The sequence below is a fragment of the Bos indicus x Bos taurus genome, chromosome 14 (genome assembly GCF_003369695.1).
Source record: "Bos indicus x Bos taurus breed Angus x Brahman F1 hybrid chromosome 14, Bos_hybrid_MaternalHap_v2.0, whole genome shotgun sequence".
In the NCBI taxonomy this organism is placed as follows: domain Eukaryota; kingdom Metazoa; phylum Chordata; class Mammalia; order Artiodactyla; family Bovidae; genus Bos; species Bos indicus x Bos taurus.
The window spans coordinates 8,301,280-8,321,879 of NC_040089.1; the positions used below are offsets into that span (position 1 = coordinate 8,301,280).

Genomic DNA, 20,600 nt, shown 5'->3' on the forward strand with positions numbered 1-20,600 from the left:
TTCCATCACACCCCTGCCTCCCAGACGCTGCAGCAGGGCAAGGACAAGGCTACCCCTGCTCTCACAGCTTTGCCTACGAGTGACATGTAGCACTTATTTTCACACCATTTGCCAAAGCCAGAGGTGCAAAAGTACAGACCATCCATGTTCCAGAGAGTGGTCACCTAGAGATATGCGGTGAACAAGGGAAATGCCACATCACTGCTGAGCTGACTCACTTAGGGGCAGCACTTAGCCCCTCTGGGCCTCAGTTTCCACATCTGTACGACGGGGATGACACAGCCTATGCTGAGAATTGCGGTGAGCACGACAGGAGGTAGTATCGGGCCAGGCACAGGGTGAAGGCCACAAGACGGCAGCTCTTCATGGCAGGCACTGCGGCAGGTGGACAGAACTGGAGCAGGTGGGCAGACAGACCTGGGCTCCAACCTCCATGTGCCGCCTAGAAGCAGGGCCAATGGACTAGTGATCTGGCTTCTTCCATCCCCAGCTTCGGGCACTGGTATGAGGCGATGATGTCGGAATTAAATGAGAAAGTGCACACACCCAGGAGGTGCCCATCAGTGCTAACTGCCCCCTCCCCTGCCTCTCCCCTTACTGAACAGATCACAGTCTTCAAAGCCACTGCATCCTTTTCTCCCAACGGCCCAGACCAAGAGTGTGGCCAGACCTTCTCCCTCTCTGAGCCACAGGGCAGCATGGTCAGCAGTCAAGGGTCATGGGTGAGGCTCAGGGTCAAGGGTCAGGAACCCAGGGTGACCTTCCTTGTCCTCAGCTTCCCTGTCTGTAAAATGGGAGTAATGATAGTATCTCCTTTAGGGCTCTGAGGCTTAGATGAGTTAGTGTATGTGAAGCTTTGGGCATACAGTAAGCACTCAATAAATGCTGGCCACTATTTACTCTTAATATCGCCCTTTTAGGGACTTCTTGGCAGTCAGTGGTTAAGACTCTGAGCTTCCAACACAGGGGGTGTGGGTTCCATGCCTAGCTGGGGAACAAGGATCCCACATGCCTTGGGGCATGGCCAAAAGAAAAAAATAAAATTTAAAATTTCAGCACTACTGAAATTGTAGGTGAAGCAAAATTAAAAAAAAATATATCAGTCTTTGTAGTAACACATCCTTGTCACTGATGCTCAGGCTTGTCTGCCTCCACGAAAGCCTTGAGTCAGAGTCACGTTCCATCTGGTCCCCAGTGCCCCGGTTTGGGTCCCCTCCCGTCCCCTCTCCTCCTCTGCCTTCCTCACTTTCGTCAGGCATGCCGTGACCCAGCCTCCATTAGTTCTAGAGCCTCAGGTATTGTCCGTTCTGCTTGGCTCCATCTGCCTGAAAGCACCTGCTCCCGGTCATCATTCTAGAGCCTGGTTCCCAGGCTTCAGCGGACATTGGAATCTCCTGGAGGGCTTGGTGACCCACACTGTGTGAGCTTCACCCCGAGTGTCTGGTCCAGCAGGTGTGGGCTGGGGCCCAAGATCCAGCATTTCTAATAAGTTCCCAGGTGACGCTGACCCTGTTGGTCCACAGACTCACTCTGAGGGTCACTGGGCCAAGGCTTCCGTCACCCAGTGTCCTGTGAGCTCCTCACACAAAACTCAGAACCACCCGCCACCCTCCACGGTACCCAGGGGGCCAGTGTGTTCATTTAAATGTCCATCTTTGCTTTCTCAGAGAAAAGACCCTGAGAATCAGCACACTCCAGAGAACAATTATTTGACGGATCTGTAACAAGGGCATTCGACGTCCACCCCCTTGGGCCCAGTGATTCTCCTTCTGGAAGTCTGTCTGGAAATTCAAAGCAAGCTCAGTTTGCGAAGGAAATATTTATACAACATAATGAATGGCCAGAAACTCTATATACCCAAGGCTGTGAGAACAGTTAGGCAAGCTGTCCACAGGGAGAATTACCATATTCACGTCCAGGGATTTATCACCTAGATCTGCTGCTATTGCCTTACTTACTCTTTCTCAGCCCCCACAGTGCTTCCTGACAGGGTGCTGTCAACCCTCTGGGTGGGACCTTCTTCAGTGTACAGGAATAGCTGAACCCTGAAAGTTCTCAGCTTCCCTGGGCCCCCTGGGGCACTGAAAATCTCAACAGCCTCATTCCCTGGGGGCCCTCTTACAGAGAATCGCACTGTGCAACTTTGAGCCAGTTGCTCAGTTAATTTATGCTTGTTAAGCAAGAGGATGGCCACCCTTCTTGCTTCTTCCCAACTCTGCTTTCAGCGACATCAAGCTGGTGGCCTGAAATGGGCTGCAGCCGGGGTATTTACACCACGGAAAGTGGCAACAACGACACCTCGCCCTGCAGCTGCCCAGCCCTCCCTAATTGTAACACATTTGCCAGCAGACCAGAAAATGAGGATAAGGAGAGACCCCACCTCATCACGTGGTTTGGGGGCTAAATAAGACGCTGCCCGCCAAACACTAGCCTAGCCAAGGAGCCAACGGGGTGCTAAGCAAATGGCAGATGCACGTGCTGGGATGTGAGTGATGCTGAGGAATGAATTAGACAGTAAACTCTCCTACATGCGGTAGTTTCTATGTGGGCTGCAGAGGCATAATTAGAAGAGCTGGTCACTTCCTTTCCAAGTCATTCCCGTATCTAGAATATCTATCTACAGGGTCCAAGTGCACTTGTTTAGCAGAAGAGGAGAGGAAGTGGGAGGATTCTATTGGTTTTTTTAGAAGCCGCATTTGACTTTGTAAACAAACCAAAGACCCTGCCCCACTTGCAGGCCACACATGGCTGCAGGGGGTGGGAGGAGGGGGTGGGGAGGGGTTTGAACAGCAGCTCAGTTCCCCTCTGAGAGCAGCCAGCGGGTACCGGAGCCCCAGAGGCGCCCACTTGCAGGCAGCCCAGAGCCCCAAGACAGCTGGACCACAGAGCAGCCTCTTCCCTTTCCATTCCCACCCTGGTTGTTAAGATGCTTCCTCTTTGAGTACTGCCGCCCTCCCCGGAAGGGGCTGCAAACAGCCTCATTTGCATCCACAGTCACTCAGCCTGGGCCTCTGGGTTCTGTGCTCAGATCCCTGGAACTTTCTGTTCGTGCTGGACAGCAGTGAGAAATCACATGGCTCTCTGAGCGGCCCCTCTGGGCGCTTGCTGCTCTAGGTTGGTGCCTCTCTCCGGGCTCCTAGGAACTTGACTTCCATTTTCGTTCTGAGAACACAGCTCAGTACCAGGGTCGTGTCACCTGCGTGCAGGTCTCTGGGGGCCCATCTGGGGCTTGCAGGGCAGAACCATGGCCATCCTACCCACTGTCCCTGCACCCTCCACCCGACGCGCCTCCATCTCGGCCCAGATGCCCCCTGGAGTGGCTCTGGGGCAATCCCTTGTAGAACAACATTTCTTGGCCCCCTCTTGTGCTCCAGAAGCCTCCTTGCATCTCCCCACAGTAAGACAAGCCAGAGGGCTGAGCCGTTCTCTGGGATAGAAGGAGTAATTACTCCTGATGAGGGGCTAGGAGAGCACCAGCCCCACAGCGGTCCTAGCGAACACGGGGAGAGCACTGCAGAAGTGTTTCTGGCATCACTAAATGCCTGAGAAATGTTCCTTCTCTCACGTCTGCCTCCCAGGCCAGGCTTGACCCTTTGGGGAAGGACCTTCTATCGCTGGTGCTTCCAGGGTGTTTGACGTGTAATAGGGGCTTCCCTGGAGGCTCATGGTAAAGACTCCACCTGCAATGCAGAAGACCCAGGTTTGATCTCTGGGTCGGGAAGACCCCCTGAAGGAGAGTATGGCAACACACTCCAGTATTATTCCTGGAGAATCCCATGGACAGAAGGGCCTGGCAGGCTACAGTCCATGGGGTTGCAAAGAGTCGGACACAAATGAGCATCAGAACATATTATTATTATATTAGGAGCTCAACAAACGGCCTTTCATTTCCCCTTCTTCTGTCCAGTTCTTTAGGTACAGGCCCTGGGTTACGTTTTTCATGTCTGGTTCTCAGCCTGGAGTCAAGTCAGGAGTCCATGCTCATCACTCAACATAGATGTCAGAGAGAAGGCATGCTTTCTGTCCATCTAAGTAACTATGTGCCGGTGTATATATGAAAGTGAAAGTGGCTCAGTCGTGTCTGACTCATTGCGACCCCATAAACTGTAGCCTGCCAGGCTCCTCTGTCCATGGAATTCTCCCAGTCAGAACATTGGAGTAGGTAGCCATTCCCTTCTCCAGAGGATTTTCCCAACTCAGGGATCAAAGCCAGGGCTCCTGCATTGCAGGTAGATTCTTTACCGTCTGAGCCACCAGGGAATATGTATGTGTGTGTGTGTGTGTGTATACATGTATGTATGTATCTACCTGTCCATCATCTGTTTATTTATCTATCTGCTCATAGATCTATCATCTATCTATCTTTGTATCGATCTATCCATCCATCTGTCATCTCTCTCTCTCTGGGTTTGGGTTTCTGCCCTGAGGTCCTTGACCATGCTCCCTGCCTCATCGTGCACTGTGCACCCCTCTTGTCTCTGCCTCTCTGAGTTTAATGACAGGGTCCCCCCAGCAGTATCTCAAGAGGAATCTCACTCTCCCCTGAAGTACCTGCTCTCAGAGGTCAGTGCTCAAGGTCATGTCCCCTCCCCGCAAAAAACCATAGATGGCAGAATGCTACATGACCAAGCCATGGATTTGAAGCCAGGGCAAAATCTACTACAGAAGCTCTTTGCAAGAATTCCTTTGTAAAACCCATGTTTCCTGTGCCAATGCTGACTGAGAGGTCGCCCTTCAGGCGCAGGACCCTCTGTGCAGCCTCGCTGCTCCTGCGGGGCCCCTTCTTCCTGTGACTGTGCGTGACTGTCTAATACGAAGACGAGGATGGGGAGAAAGTAATGACAATGTCAGCTTGTTTGTTGGGTTTTCCAGAGTTACACTGGTGCAGTTCTATCTACAACAGAAAACAGAATACAAGGCCATACTAAGGTGCAGAATCCAGAAGATGACTGACTGTGTTTTGGGTCAAGATATATCAGAAATCAAAAGGTGACTTTGTACTGGATCAGTGTGACTGAACTACAAGAACAGTCTAATTAATGGAACCAATTTCCTTGAATAATATTCCTTTTCTCTGCCTGGGTCTTAGGAGGAGATCATTCATCGTCTTAAGACCTACCCCACCACCTGCTTCTGATGAAGATGACTTAAGGGAGAAAGATGGACTGGCGAGAACCTGGTTTTCCACTGATGGGAGCCATGGGTCACACCAGGTCACCAAAACTCTGTGTCAGCCAGCCCTCTTTCTTCCACTCTTTTGAAACTGGAGATTCAGAGCCACCCACACCAGAATGGCCTTGAGCCATACACATCTCAGGGTGTTTTCCAGCCAGAGGTCCTGAGAAACTGATGCCATTATGGCATTTTAAAATCTTTCACCCCACTCACCCAAGCACTGAAAACAGGCAGTGTGCAGTGTGGAAACCTGCCTGCGAGGGCGGCTCCAGGCCAGCAGACCAAAACCTACAGGGAGTGGTCCCTGAAGCATGAAAGAGGGCTTGCAGGAGGCTGTCAGTAATGGATCTCCACCTCTTGGAAGCAGGGCTAGTTTCTTGTTCCTGTATTCCCACAACACCTTATGCATGTCTGTTCTGGTCCTGAGTCTAGGACGCAACAGTTAATCATATACGCCCACGACCTCCATACTAGGATGTGAGCATCTATAATAAGAAAAATGACTACATCTTATTAATTTCACATTTCCTATTGCCCAGCACAATGTATGACTCAGTATGGACACTCAAAAGAGTTTCAAAACTTCTAAACTTATGAGCAATCCAGAACTAGAATGGCTTATTTAGTTACAGTCTGCAATTGCTCCTTAGGGTTCCCAGGTGGCCCAGTGGTAAAGAATCCACAGGAGATGTGGGTTGGATCCCTGGGTCAGGAAGATCCCCTGGAGAAGGAAATGGCCAACCCACACCAGTATTCTCATCTGGGAAAACTCAAGGACAGAGGAGCCTAGCAGGCTACAGTCCCCAGGGCCACAAAGTTGGACACAACTGAGCAATTAAACAGCAACAACATCAATTATTCCTTAAGTTGAGCACCTGGAGGATAGGAATCATATCGTATTCATACTCAGCCATTACATCTTAGTGAATATGTCACATAGCTGAATATAGCTATATCATTTGGTGATACAGTTGGTTATTTGGACCTGGTTCTTTTTGACAAAGTCCAACAATCCTGAGTCCAAATTCCATCATTTACCTGCTCTGTATGACTTTGGGAAAGTGACTTAGCATCCATGGACCTCTGTTTCCTCATCTAACAGTGCTTGTAAGGATTAGATGGGATAACACTTGTAAAGTGCTTGCATTCAGCCAGGCATACTCACAAGAAGACTCCAAAGAACAAGGCTGGATTTAGAAAACCAGAGATCCCTGAGGCACGGCTGATGCTCGGTCAATTCCCTGGTCAGAACTCCTGAGTCCTCAACCTGACCCTTTGAAATATATGTCGGAAAAAGTTAATAGTCTCTGCAGTCAGATAGAAAGAAACAGAACAGATGGAAAAGAGTTGGGACAATAACCACCTTGAATACTTTTCCTGGCTGAGTCCTGCCAAGAAGTTGTAACACTCTGGTCTGATTCCCATATTTCTGAACAAATGAATTATGTCTTAGCTTCTTTTTACCCAGCCCTTCCCTGTGCAATGGAAAGATGAAAAATGACATTTTCCAGCCTTTGGTAGGTAGGGTGAGGAGATGGGAAGAGGTGTGAGAGGACGGATGGGCAAGGAGGCATTGAGCGGTGAGAGTTCAGTTCTGAAGGCCCTAAATACCCACAGCTGGCTTTGGATCTCCTGTGGAGCCACCAACCTAGGCAGGTGCTCATGCCCTAGCCTCTGTGAGTTAGTTAAAGCCTCCTCTATATGGCACATTACCCCTCCTCCCCCTCATGGAAACCCAGGGCTTCCCCAGTGGCTCAGCGGTAAAGAATCCACCTGCAATGCAGGAGCTGCAGGAGACATGGGTTTGATCCCTGGGTGGGGAAGATCCCCTGGAGGAGGGCATGGGAACCTACCCCAGGATTCTTGCCTACAGAATCCCATGGATAGAGGTGCCTTCTGGGCTGCAGTCCATGGGGTCGCAAAAAGTCGGACCCAACTGAGCAACTTAGCACACATGCATAGAAACCCACTGAGGCTATTTCATCATATAGTCCTGATGTTTTTCTTAAAACACTTCAAGATGTTAAGATAAAATAAAAGTCATAAATAGAATGAACTCAGAACACAGGATGCTCAAGGAGGGAGCAAAGAGGATTCCACTCAGCCTGATAACAACCAACTCCAAAAAAATCTGCTCCGCAGTGACAAAATGTCTTGGGATTAGTAGACTCATGTTGAAGTGTCAAGGACCAGATTCCACCAAGGAGCCCGATCCCAGGTCTCTAGGGTTGGACATGGTTCTGGAACACGTGGCCAACCTACCATTGATTTCATTTATTAGTTTATTAGTCAGTTTTATTTTTTCAATTTATTAGTCAATTGCCTCTATGGCCAGTTAACTTGAGCTGGGGGAAAACCAGCCAGACAGTGCGTCTAGACAGTTTCACATCCAATAGCTCGTGGGATGTGGAAGACCCACCAGGCACAGCATAAAAAGGGGAAGAGAGAAGTTTGGAGTCGTCAGAGCTGGGTTTTGTGACCTGACTCTGCTTGCTGCTGGCTATGTGGCTTGGGTCAAATAACTTCCACTTTCTGTACCGTACTCTCTTCATCTTAAAATGGAGGAAATAATGTCCACTCCCCAGGGGCACTGAGCAATAATTGTGTAGCTGTTCAGGGCAGGTCACTTACCAGGCTTCTGGTACCATCCGAAGGGGTAGGTACGGACCTCAGTGTCTGGGGAGCCACAGTCCAGAATGCGCCAGACCCCTCCATATTCCTCGCTGCATGTCTGAAGGCCCAAGCTGTTCAGAGTTAGGCATGTCACCTCTCCTCCTGGAGCAAAAAGTAACCAGGACCAGGGAAATGATCACGACGGGAGATTCAAACTGAATGAGAGAAATTCTGCAAACTCATCCTTCAGCAGACATGTAGGGTGAAGCGCCCTATTCCAGGGATGATCTTAGCCACTGATGAAAACCCTGCTACCTTAGTGAGTTCCTGGTCTAAGAACACGGTGGTGGGGGCAACACATGCTTGTCAAGCGTCCTTCATGTGCCCGGAGCTGTGCTAAGGCTCTGTATGCATCATACCGCTCATCCCCACAGAAGCCTATGAGGAGGCTGGCACTTGTATCTCTATTTACAGATGAGGAAACTGAGACTCAGAGAGACTCAGTGGCTTATCCAGGATCATTCGTCTAGTACGTGACAGAATCAAGTTTCAAATGCAGATCATATGGAGGGATTCCAAGTTCAGCCCACCAAGCTACCTGACCCAGGTCTTGAAAAGCAAGCAGAAGACAGTTCATTGAGCCATGGCAAGAAGGCTACTTGGGTCAGGCGGAAGTGTGGTGTCCAGCTGACTGGGTACTGGACCAGCAACCCTGTCCCAGCTCCCACATTTACCAGCCACCTGCCCTTTCTCAAGCCCCCACGAGGTGATGCTATGGATTAGGTCAGACCATAGACGTGAACAGGGCTTCGCTGGTGGCTCAGATGGTAAAGGATCCACCTGCCTGCCAACGCAGGAGATGCGAATTCGATCCCTGGGTTAGGAAGTTCCCCTGGAGAAGGAGACAGCAACCCACTCCAGTATCCTTGCCTGGGAAATCCCATGGGCAGAGGAGCCTGGTGGGCTACAGACCATGGGGTCACAAAAGAGTCGCACACGACTGAGCGACCAAACAACAACACAGATGTGAACACGTTTCTAGACTGTAAAGTGCTGGGTACTTTACAGAAGGAGTTGTTGTCACCCTTACCTTTTAACTGAGAAACGTTCAGAAAGCCAAAGCCGGTGCAGCACGGGTCCATGTCACACAATCGCTCACATTCGAAGAAGCTGGCGGAAGAGGAGAAAGAGGAGGCCTGAAGGTTTGTGCTGGGCGGGATCCTCGAGGTGGGCTGACTCGCTGTCATTCTGACTTCTGGGGGCCTGCTCTCTGTGACAACTCTTCCCTGAGTCCAGACATACAAGCTCTGCTCCTGCAACCCCCGACCCAGCACCAGGGCCAGGCAGATCCCTGTTTTCCACCCTCCCTTTCTTCCCCACTCCCATCAGCATGGGCAGTGCCCAGCCAGATATCTTTTATCATCTTTTAATCTCCATTTTCGAAAGCCAATTCTAAATGCCAGCAGCAGGGCATAGTTTCATGTGTTAACAACACTTTGCAGATCCATAGTTCATAAATCGATGACTCTTAAATTCTAACTTCTACAGGGAGAACTTAGTTGAAATTCACATTCGTGAGCCCCCTGTAAATGCTGATTCGGGTGGTCCAGGGTAGGACCCAGGACCGCGGGTTATAAGAAGCCCTCTGGTGATTCTGATAGGTGAGATTCACAGACTAGTGGAGAGAAACACTAGTCACGTTCAATGAAAACAACTAAGTTATAGCTAATTAAATCAATAACAAAATATATTTTTTTTAATTTTCTTAATTTTTTTTTCAGCTGCACTGTGTAGCATGTGGGATCTTAGTTCCCCGACCAGCAATTGAATCCATGCCCCCTGCGTTGGGAGTGCGGAGTCTCAACCACTGCATCACCAGGGAGGTCCCACAGGACCTTTTTAAATAAAAAATTAAATAAAAGTCCTTATATGCCTCTGGCCCTGTAAAAAGTTCTGCTTGCTCTCCGGGTTCTGAATGCAGCAGGGAGACTTTGCTGATCAAGTTTATTTCAATGCTTGAAAATTTGCATTAATTGACTAAAAAAAAAAAAAAAAAAACCACGGGTCAAGTTCCCCTTTTGCATCAGCTGACCTTAGGTTCAGGGCTAAATGTTGTGTTGATTATTGTTCGCTGACCTTAGCCACCTTAGTCAATAAAGTAAAGAGTGAAAGTCCCTCAGTTGTGTCGGACTCTTTGCGACCCCATGGACTGTATAGTCCGTGGAATTCTCTAGGCCAGAATACTGGAGTGGATAGCCTTTCCCTTCTCCAGGGGATCTTCCCAACCCAGGGATAGAGCCCAGGTCTCCTGCATGTTGCCTATTTATTCCTTTTTCACCCTTTGCTTTGCGTTTTGCAGTTTTTCATGCTTGTGTCTTTAACTGATATTATATCACCTTCTTTATGAAAATAGAAGGGTCTTCATAATAAGTATTGTAGAGGGCAGGGATGAACGGAAGTAGCTTACCCACTGGAAATGGATTTGTCAGACATAGGCACTTTGTTTCTAATGGAAATCCCCGTCAGCTTTTGGAATGGCAGGCGATTGTAAAAATTCTTCACTCTATCTTGCAGCACAACTACACAGAGGAAGAAAGACATCTTATTATTTAAGTGGAAGATGCACTGTAACCAGAAAAATACTTCTGTAGGGGACAAAGTATACAAACCCATACTGAGAGCTTCTGATTAAAGATAGCATATTAAACCCATAGACTTACTCTCTGTTCTCTCCCCAAATCTCACTAAAATCACAGTAAAGGGATTTTTATAAAGGCATACACCCACAAGGCAAAAGAGAATAGGAGATCAGACAGAGAGACAAATTTTGGAAGCTAGAAAAAATACAGAGGAAAAATTGACCTCATAAACCTAAGAAGGCTGAATTCTTGACCCTTCTGTGGGAAGAAGCAACTCTATACACCTGCAGGGCTTCCCAGGTGGCTCAGTGATAAAGAATCTGCCTGCCAATGTAGGAGTTGCAGGAGACAAGGGTTCAATCCCAGGGTCAGGAAGATCTTTGGAACAGGAAATGGCAACACTCCAGTATATAGTCTGGAAAATCCCATGAACAGAGGAGCCTGGCAGGCTGCAGTCCGTGTGTGTTAAGTTGCTTCAGTCGTGTCCGATGCTATGTGACCCTGTGAACTGCAGCCCACCAGGCTCCACTGTCCATGGGATTCTCCAGGCAAGAACACTGGAGTGGGCTGCCATGCCCTCCTCCAGGGGATCTTCCTGATCCAGGGATCGAACCATGTCTCTTATGTCTCCTGCATTGGCAGGTGCATTCTTTACCACTAGTGCCACCTGGGAAAGCCCTAGGCTACAGTCCATAGGGTCACAAAGAGTCAGACATGACTGGGCACACACACACACACACACACACACACACAATCTTCTGGAGTCCTGAAAGGTTTATGTATCCACAGTACTGGGATGAAAGTTAGCTGATGCAAAATGGCCTGGAAGTCTTTTAAAGAAGCAGGTATGTCTCCAGAGGTGGTCTCTTTCCAACAACTACCCCTTCCCACTGTACAAAAGTGAGGTCTCTCAAGGGCCTCAGAGTGAGTTACAGTGCAGAGAGGACCTTGCTGAAGCCAGGGAATTTTTTTTTCCAGTTAGTCTAGGTGGTGAATATTGAGACTCCATTTTGCCAACCTTGTTTGGCATGTAAACCACAAGCAGCCAGGCTCATGCCCCCAGCCAGATATTATACAAGATCCCTCTGGAGGAAAGGCCTAGACACAAAGATGTGAAAGTGTTCGTCACTCAGTTGTGTTCAACTCTTTATGACCCTGTGGACTGTAGCCCGCCAGGCTCCTCTGTCCATGGGATTCTCCAGGCAAGAATACTGGAGTGGGTTGCCATTCCCTTCTCCACAGGATCTTCCCAATGAAGGGATCAAAGCTAGGTCTTCTGCATTGCAGACAGATTCTTTACCATCCAAGCCACCAAGGAAGTCCACATAGATATGAGGGATTCCCCAAAGGGCAACCCAACTACGTCCTCTTACAAAGAAAGCCAAGGTCAACACGCTCCCACCACACACTCAGAGCTTCCCAGTTAGCTTCTGGGCCCCTGTCTTACATTGAAGGGGAAAACCAAGGGTCACCAGATACCTGAGAAAGGCTTCCAGCAAAGAAGACAGAACAGTAAGTGGAAGATCACAGCACCACAGAAGAAGTGAAAACTGTGCAAGGTGACTCCCTCTCCCCAGAGTATCACTGATGTTCCCAGAGGGTAAAATCAACTTCTGTCTTGTTGAAGCCACAGCTGTTGGGATTTTCTCTGATAAACACCCAATGGGAATTCCAACTGCTATATGCAATAAACATAATTTCTAAGAGCAGCGGAGTCCAGAGCAAGCATCTTCTCTCTGGTCAATCTGATACATTTCTAAATGCCTCTGTATCTCTACAAAAAGCCTGTGTAACTTCCCTTAGGAAAGAAGAAGAGCTGATCAGGATATTTCTAAAACCACAGAGTCAGCAGCCCACTGAAAATGCAGTTTGGGATGATCCAACCAAGAGCTCACCTTTCTTCCTGTAGAGGGCACTTGGCCTTCGGGGCAGGATCAGCCTGCAGCCCTTGGGACTGGACTCCAGGATATCGTCACACACCTGGGCCTCCGGGTAGAGGGTGCAGGTAAAGTACAAGGGCTCACTGTCCGTTACCTCTGCCAGCTGACAGAAAGAGGGCTCTCCAGCACAGCCTACAGGCAAGACAGAGGTTGGCTGTTAGTCCCTGGGAGGCTGTCGGGGGAGGGTTATCCCTGCAGGGTCTTCTGGGAGGAAATGCCCTGTGGGGATTTCCTCCCAGGAAGGGCTGAGGCCCAAGTCAGTAGAGGCTGTCCAGTCTGGAAGGCTCAAGAAAAATACCAGGGTTCTGCCAGCTGGAAAACAGGGAATCCAGGTGGCTCTGAACCAAGGCAGAGCCAGGAAGGTGAGGGGTCAGCTGTAAACTCAGCAATATGGGAGGAGAGAGGGTGAAATTCCATTGAGTCTGCCGGGACCATCTCAGAGGCAGTCAGGGTCTCAGACTACAGACCACAGGATGTAAAACTTGGTGACGCTGTGAATAGTCTCCCCTGCTCTCACTCTCATGTCCAACTTTGCTCTGGTACATGTGAGCTCCTTGAGAGGGAGGGGTATGACTGATTCACTTTTTATTTTCTCATCCCCAAGGTCAAACACAGAGCCTAGAACATAACACATACTCAACACAGGACACACCTATTGGGTAGAGAATAGATGGATGAATGGATGGATGGATTGTTGGATAGATAGATGGATGGATGGATAGATTGTTGGATAGATGGATAAATGGGTGGATGGATAGATGAATGGATGGATGGATTATTGGATAGATGGATAAATGGATGGATGGATAGGTATGGATGGATGGATAGATGAATAGATGGATGAATTGTTGGATAGATGGATGAATGGATGGATGGATTGTTGGATGGATGGATGTATAGATAGATGGATGTATGGATTAATAGGTGGATGGGTGGATGGATTAATAGATGAACTGATAGATGGATGGATGGATTGTTGGATAAATGGATGGATGGACTGTTGGACAGATGGATGGATGGATGGACCGATGATTGGATGATTGGATGATAGGTTCTGGGAGCAGAGTAGATACTGACTGCACAATTAGCTTCTGAAGATGTGGTTATGTTCTGTCTTCCGTATCACTCATGACACTAATACTGAAGTGATCTCTGAGTTTGATCTTGTCTATGTCTCAAGAGTTGTTAAACTAGGCCTGTGTTGCCTGACCACAGGGTGGAGAAGAAGGTGGATGAGAGCTAAGATACTCACGAGAAAGGCACCACAGGTTTGCCTGCTGAAGTGAAAATAAGTGTTTGAAAAGCCAGTGTTGCTGGCTGGGCAGGGATACGTTTCCATCGACAATGACCTGGATAAGGTCCACAGGGGAGAAAAGGCCTGTTGTCAAATCTGAAAAAGAAAGGGTGAGTCAACTTCCTTTGGCTTTATCTCATGGCAAATCTCTCTGTCTGTCTGTCTCTATCTTTCTGACTCTTTCTCTCTCACATACGCATGTGTGCACATGTACACATGCACACAAACACACACACACATACACACACACACACACACTTGCAGGCTCAATGACCCAGAGCCGGTTTGGAGTCAATATGGCTGGGAGTCTGGTAAGGCAAGAAAAGTTCAGAAGGTCCCAGAAAGTCCTAAAAATTATGGAGTTGCAAAATCTTAGAATCTTTGCTGGGGAATAAACCTGGGAGCCATCTGGGTCAACTTTTCACTAAGGCAGGACTCATGCTCACGACACTTCTGGCCCATTTCCCTGCAGACTCACGTGACTTGTCTGTCCTGACCGCAGCAGCCCACCCCACAGTTAGGAAGTTGAGGAGTCAAATCTGCCTCTTTATAAATGTGAACCACTGATATGCCCTCTGTCTTCCCAAGCCACGTGGAATTTCTGTCTCCCTCCCAAATGGCAGCCTTCATCTGTGAAGACAGCTCTCAGCTCTGCTCAGCCCCAGACTTGAAAGTTCCAGCTTACCCATCATGGGTCCATTCACTGATCAGACGCTTGGCATCACCATCTTGTCTCCACAGCCAGACCCCCAAGTATATCAAGAAGTTTGAGGTGAGTACCTGTTTCTGATGGAGACGCTGGCCTTGGTTCCGTGTCTCTTCTGCATCCCATAGACTCAGATCGAGACCCCATGTCAGAATCTAGGAGAGAAAAAGGGATTATTGTTCTAATATTTGGGAGGAAAGGGGAGGTATTCTTCTGGTCAACAAATGATAATGACAATGTGAGAAATCGTCATGGTCCACAGCCAGGGGTCCCAATAAGATGTGAAAAAATCCAGTGGCATAGTTCTGTATTCTTTGTCTTTTTATGGAGCATCAACCAACTTCTCCATAAGAGAACTATTACTGTCCTTGATGCTGGAATTATCAACGTTTGCAAAATCCTCCAGAGTTAACAGAGTACATTCATAAACATTGGTCTTCCCAAGACTCCATGAAGATAAGGAGTAAGATTTCCATTTTACTCTTGAGGAAACTGAGACTCAGAGACTTGAAATAACTTATTCCAGAACAGGCAGGTGGAGAGTCGATGAAATGGAATTCAAAAGAGTTAAATAAACTCCCAAGTCAGTAGCAGGTCTTCCATGATGGGGGAATTGGGTTTTGGGTGGGCCTTGGGATGCTTCTGTTTAGTGGGGCAAATGTCCTGGGGAGAAGCAAGTCTTTAATTTTCCACCAGCGAGCAAGCTATTTAAAAGAATTTTATTTTTTTTTAATTGAAGTATATTTATATACAATATTATAAAAGTTGTTCATGCTCATTCAGTCATGTCCAACTCTTTGAGATCCCATGGACTATAGCCCACAAGGCTCCTCTGTCCATTGAATTCTCCAGGCAAGAATACTGGAGTGGGTTGTCATTTCCTTCTCCAGGGGATCTTCCCAACCCAGGGATCAAAGCCAAGTCTCCTGCATTGGCAGGTGGATTCTTTACTGCTTTGTTTGTCCTCCTTTGAGTTTATGAACATTGACCAAGTGCCTACTCAGAGCCAGGGACTGTGAAAGGCATGTGGGGCAAGTCTAACGTGATGAGAGAGATGACCGAGCCCCCAGGAGGGAGGCGGCTGGGTCTGAGCCCCCAGGAGAAAGGCCTCCTGTAGGGTGTGGTCCTCAGAGCCCCCATCCTACTGACAGGGACACCTTGTGGTCAGTGCACTTGATCTCACAGGACCCAGTGCTTACTCCATCCCTCCTTGGCTTTCCACACTTTCCATTTTTGTTTTACACTTTGGTGTCTGATGAGAATTGAGGCCCTTCTCTCCATACAGGGTACTCACTTGGACAGTAAATCTCTACATTTTCTTTCTGGGGAGCAGAGTGCCCCATGAATGAGAAGTAGGGCCACATGGCCTCCTGTGATGGGTGTCCTGCTCACCACCCTCCCCACCACAGAGCTCACCTTTCCAGAGATAGACCTGCTGGAAGCTGGTCAAGGTGTCCTGGGTTCCTTCCAGGGGGGTCAGACCTGCAAAGAAGATGTTTATTTGTATGAGCTCGAGTGTTCATTGTGCTTGCTCCTACTAGGGACTCACCATGACCACAACTGCCTCACCACCCTAACACTGAGGCCCCTCCTGAGCCTGACACTGTTTCCCATACAAGGTGCATCCCGAAGTCTTCTTGGAGCTCTCTTCTAGCCGCTAGTACAAAATCAAAGCTGACCAGAGTATAGCTGCTAGCATAACTGACGCCATCTTGGGCCCATGCAGTTCCTCCTATTCTTCCACTGAAGCCTAGAACTGTCCAGGGTGGTAAATCACTTCTCTGTCATCAAGGGCTTTGTAGTTAACACATAGTGTTTAACAATTGTTGGGCTTCCTAGGTGGCTCTGGTGGCAGAATCTGCCTGCCAATGTAGGAGACCCAGGTTTGATTCCTAGGTCGGAAAGATGCCCTAGAGGAGGAAAATGGCAATCCACTCTAGTATTCTTGCCTGAAAAATTCTGTGGACAAGAGGAGCCTGGAGGACTATACAGTTCATGGGGTTGCAAAGAGTTGGACATGACTGAGCAGCTGAACACACACACGATTGTTAGGTCCAGGTGGCCTCCGTGCTCTGGTAGCCCCCAAACAATGACAAAGACCTTGGCTGATGTATTCCCAGCACCCATGAGACTAGCTACCATTCATAAACCTTGACTTAGGAATGCGTGCCTTGTTCCCAAGCACATACCTCTATTTGCTTTTGTTGTTCAGTCAGTCTCTCAGTCGTGTCTGACTCTTTGTGACCCTATGGACTATAGCCCACCCAGGCTCCTCTGTCCATGGGATTCCCACAGCAAGAATATTGGAGTGGGCTGCCAATTCCTTGTCCAGGGGATCTTCCTGGGCCAGGAATTGAACCCGAGTCTCCTGTATAGGCAAGCAGATTCTTTACCACTGAGCCACCAAGGACATACTCCTACATGTGTATGTGTACTCAGTCGTGTCCAACTCTTTGGGACCCTAGATTAATTATAAATCATCCCAGGGGCTCCTCAACAGTGCAGAGTGTAGCTACTAATGGTTCTAGATCACTGATGTTGGATCCCCATCCAACCCTCTGAGTAAGTTACCCTGTAATAAATTGACCCATTGATCATTTGGAGCTGCCTGCCTCATTTCCCACTGTCAAGGTACCTTCTCAGTTCAGTGGGCACTTTTCCTTCCCTCTGTCCTCACCAGACCCCACGTGTCTTTCTTAGGGCACCAAGGGGACTACAAGGGGAAGGGTCATGGTGCTGTGACACTTAGCATCACTTAAGGAACTGTGGATTGGCTTAAAGAGACCAGAACTTAGAGTCAACAGTTGTATTAATTTTCCATTTCACTTAAGTCCTCTGAGACTCTCACCTCATTGGCAACCGGGGATGGTATTTGTGAGGCCAAGAATTTCTATCTTCAGTCTCATGCTTGACCATAATTTTCCAGCTCCTTAAATATACTTCCGGAGGCTGATAATTGAGCCTTATTTCTCTTTTTCTCACCAACATCTAGCATAACCCCTGGTATAGAACCAGTGTTCAGCACATTCATGAACACGAAGAGGAACGAGTAAGGAAAACAAAGCAGTCAGTGGTTTTCAGAGTCCACCAAGTGAACACAGAGCCTCACTGCACAAGCACAAGAAGGCTGGCTGTGAAACTAGTCTTCCTACTGTGAACTTCTGATCCTGCGATCCATTCCTCAAAGCCTCTCCAGTTCTGTATTGTTGATGGTGAGAAGGTACAGAGAACAGAAGCAAACACGATTCCTCCTTTTCCTGGCTAATGGTTTAGATTGCCCAGACATCATTCCATGCCTTCCACAAGAACTGAGTTAAAACTTCCCCATTACATAAACAGGCCTGCAGACTCTGATGCATGTAATCTGCTCTCTCTGTAATCAAGGCTGCAGGAATACACACACATTTAGAATGGTGGCAGTTTGGCATGGAGCCTGATTCTTGAGGGTTGGTGGGTGTCATGTGATCTTAATTGACTTCAAGCGACTTCTGCAGAGATCCTGTGCTGCATCTGGGGTGGTTAGCTTGACTCTAAAAACCTGGAAGTGTTGTTGTTCAGTTGCTAAGTCAAGTCCAACTCTTTGCAACCCCATGGACTGCAGCATGTCAGGCTTCCCTGTTTTTCACTATCTCCTGGAGTTTGCTCAGATTCATGTCCACTGAGTCAGTGATGCCATCCAACCATTTCATCCTCTGTCACTTCCTTCCCCTCCTGCTGTCAATCTTTCCCAGCATCAAGGCCTTTTCCAATGAGTTAGCTCTTCATATCAGGTGGCCAAAGCATTGGAGCTTCAGCTTCAGTCCTTCCAATGAATATTCAGGGTTGATTTTCTTTAGGATTGACTGAACTGAGGGTGGGCAGGTTCCTAAACTGGAAAGCCCAGGTTTCAGAGTCTACCTTTTACTGGCCATTTTCTCTTCTCTGTGTTATTCTCCCTCAACGTCTCTACTGCTATTCCTTGTCCTTCCTACATAAACTACACTCCTAAACGCTGGTCCCAGGCTCTGCTTGGTGCTAATGATGGCTACTGTAAAGAACTAACAGGGCCATCCCATGTGTAGGTATCCACCACACATCCACTCCAGAGCCACCCAGTGATAACAGGGCCATGTGAGTTCCTCCCTCTCAGCCCCAGCATCCCAGGAAAATGATAATCACTTGTACAAAACAGAATCCCATGAAGAGAATGCCAGCCAGTGAGCTGAGCCTCACCATGAACCAACAACATGAAGCTTTGGGATTATAGAACAAACCCAGGAGTACTTCTGCCAAGATCTATTTTTCCCATCAAATTCTTAATCCCTATGGGTATTAAAGAATGTTTAATCTATTTTTTTATATTCATTTGCACTACAAGATATTGTCAGAAATGAGACAGAGCTTAGAGATTACTAAGCCTTTTTTCTTAGAAACAAGATCAGTCTAGCCAACACCAAATAGTTGAAAACATCCAGAGATGTCCATTGGAAATTTAGGAGAGGCAGACTCAAAAGCCTCTTGATGAAAGTGAAAGTGGAGAGTGAAAAAGTTGCCTTAAAGCTCAACATTCAGAAAACTAAGATCATGGCATCTGGTCCCATCACTTCATGGGAAATAGATGGGGAAACAGTGGAAACAGTGTCAGACTTTATTTTTTGGGGCTCCAAAATCACTGCAGATGGTGACTGCAGCCATGAAATTAAAAGACGTTTACTCCTTGGAAGAAAAGTTATGACCAACCTAGATAGCATATTCAAAAGCAGAGACATTACTTTGCCAACAAAGGTCCGTCTAGTCAAGGCTATGGTTTTTCCAGTAGTCATGTATGGATGTGAAAGTTGGACTGTGAAGAAACCTGAGTGCTGAAGAATTGATGCTTTTGAACTGTGGTGTTGGAGACGACTCTTGAGAGTCCCTTGGACTGCAAGGAGATCCAACCAGTCCATTCTAAAGGAGATCAGTCCTGGGTGTTCTTTGGAAGGAATGATGCTAAAGCTGAAACTCCAGTACTTTGGCCACCTCATGCAAAGAGCTGACTCATTGGAAAAGACCCTGATGCTGGGAGGGATTGGGAGCAGGAGGAGAAGGGGACGACAGAGGATGAGATGGCTGGATGGCATCGCCGACTCGATGGATGTGAGTGTGAGTGAACTCCTGGAGTTGGTGATGGACAGGGAGGCCTGGCGTGCTGCAATTCATGGGGTCGCAAAGAGTCAGACATGACTGAGCGACTGAACTGAGACTCTGAGTGGATTCCTCTACTGAGACACATGTCAACCCAGGCACAAAGGTTATAGAGAAAGCTGGTGACAGGAAAGAGAAACCTCACAGCCAGTGAAAAGTGCCAACAAGACGGCTTCCAGGTGATTCATGGGTTGTTTGTTTGGAGATATATTTGTTTGTTCTGATCAGAAGTCTACCCTAAACTCCTCTGGGGTGAGAAAGGATTGGTTGGCTTAACAGAAGAGGAGACACGTCCCTCAGCGCTCTCCCAAATGAGCCTACTCACAAAATTCTCCTTCCTCTGTTTTGCTACCTTTTACATCATCCAAGTAGGTGGGGGGTCTGGGAAATGGTCCTTGAGAATTTACTTTGAAAGTCTACAGTGATTCCTCACTTGGAAATGTCATACCTATTGTGCATTGATGTCTGGATGAAAATTCAATTTTAATACCCTGTTTCATACATACATAAAATTGTGCTATGGTGGTGTGCTTATAGTTGTGCTTATAGTCGCTAAGTTGTGTCCGACTCTTGCAACCCCATGGACTGTAGCCCTCCAGCCTCCTCTGTCCATGGGATTTCCCAGGCAAGAATACCGAGTGGGTTGCCATTTCCTTCTCCAGGGGATCTTCCCAACCCAGGGATCAAACCCGAGTCCCCTGCATTGGCAAGCAGTCTCCTGCATTGCAGGCAAACTCTTTACTGACTGAGCCCCCAGGGAAGCCCAAAATTGTGCTATAGAACATTTAAAAAAAATAGTAAAGACATGATGCTAAGGGGGATTCTGTGTCCAGTGATCTGTCATCAGTCCATATGATGGGCAAATAGGAAGCCCACTACAGTTTAATAATGCCCCTATCGGTCACCCCAACTAGCCTGTGAGTCCCTTGAGAGCAGAAACCACTCTCCCCATCTCAGTGATCCAACTGCCTGGCTGGGCTCCTCACAGCCAGCTGCTTCTCAGGACGAGAGGCAGATGGGTGAGCTCAGCAACTCCCCTCCCACGCTGTCCTGCACCCCCCACTCAGCAC

General features: G+C 48.1%; 1 protein-coding gene across 1 annotated transcript in view; it reads right to left on the reverse strand.

The window, feature by feature from the left end:
• TG (thyroglobulin) overlaps nt 1-20,600 on the reverse strand; it is a 235,997-nt gene that overhangs the window by 145,612 nt on the left and 69,785 nt on the right. The window contains exons 28-34 of the mRNA XM_027560798.1: nt 15,784-15,849; nt 14,442-14,522; nt 13,620-13,757; nt 12,323-12,499; nt 10,256-10,367; nt 8,879-8,958; nt 7,807-7,950 (exon numbers count right to left, since the gene is read on the reverse strand). Coding sequence (XP_027416599.1) covers nt 7,807-7,950; nt 8,879-8,958; nt 10,256-10,367; nt 12,323-12,499; nt 13,620-13,757; nt 14,442-14,522; nt 15,784-15,849 — 798 coding nt within the window. The remainder of the gene's footprint in view (nt 1-7,806; nt 7,951-8,878; nt 8,959-10,255; nt 10,368-12,322; nt 12,500-13,619; nt 13,758-14,441; nt 14,523-15,783; nt 15,850-20,600) is intronic.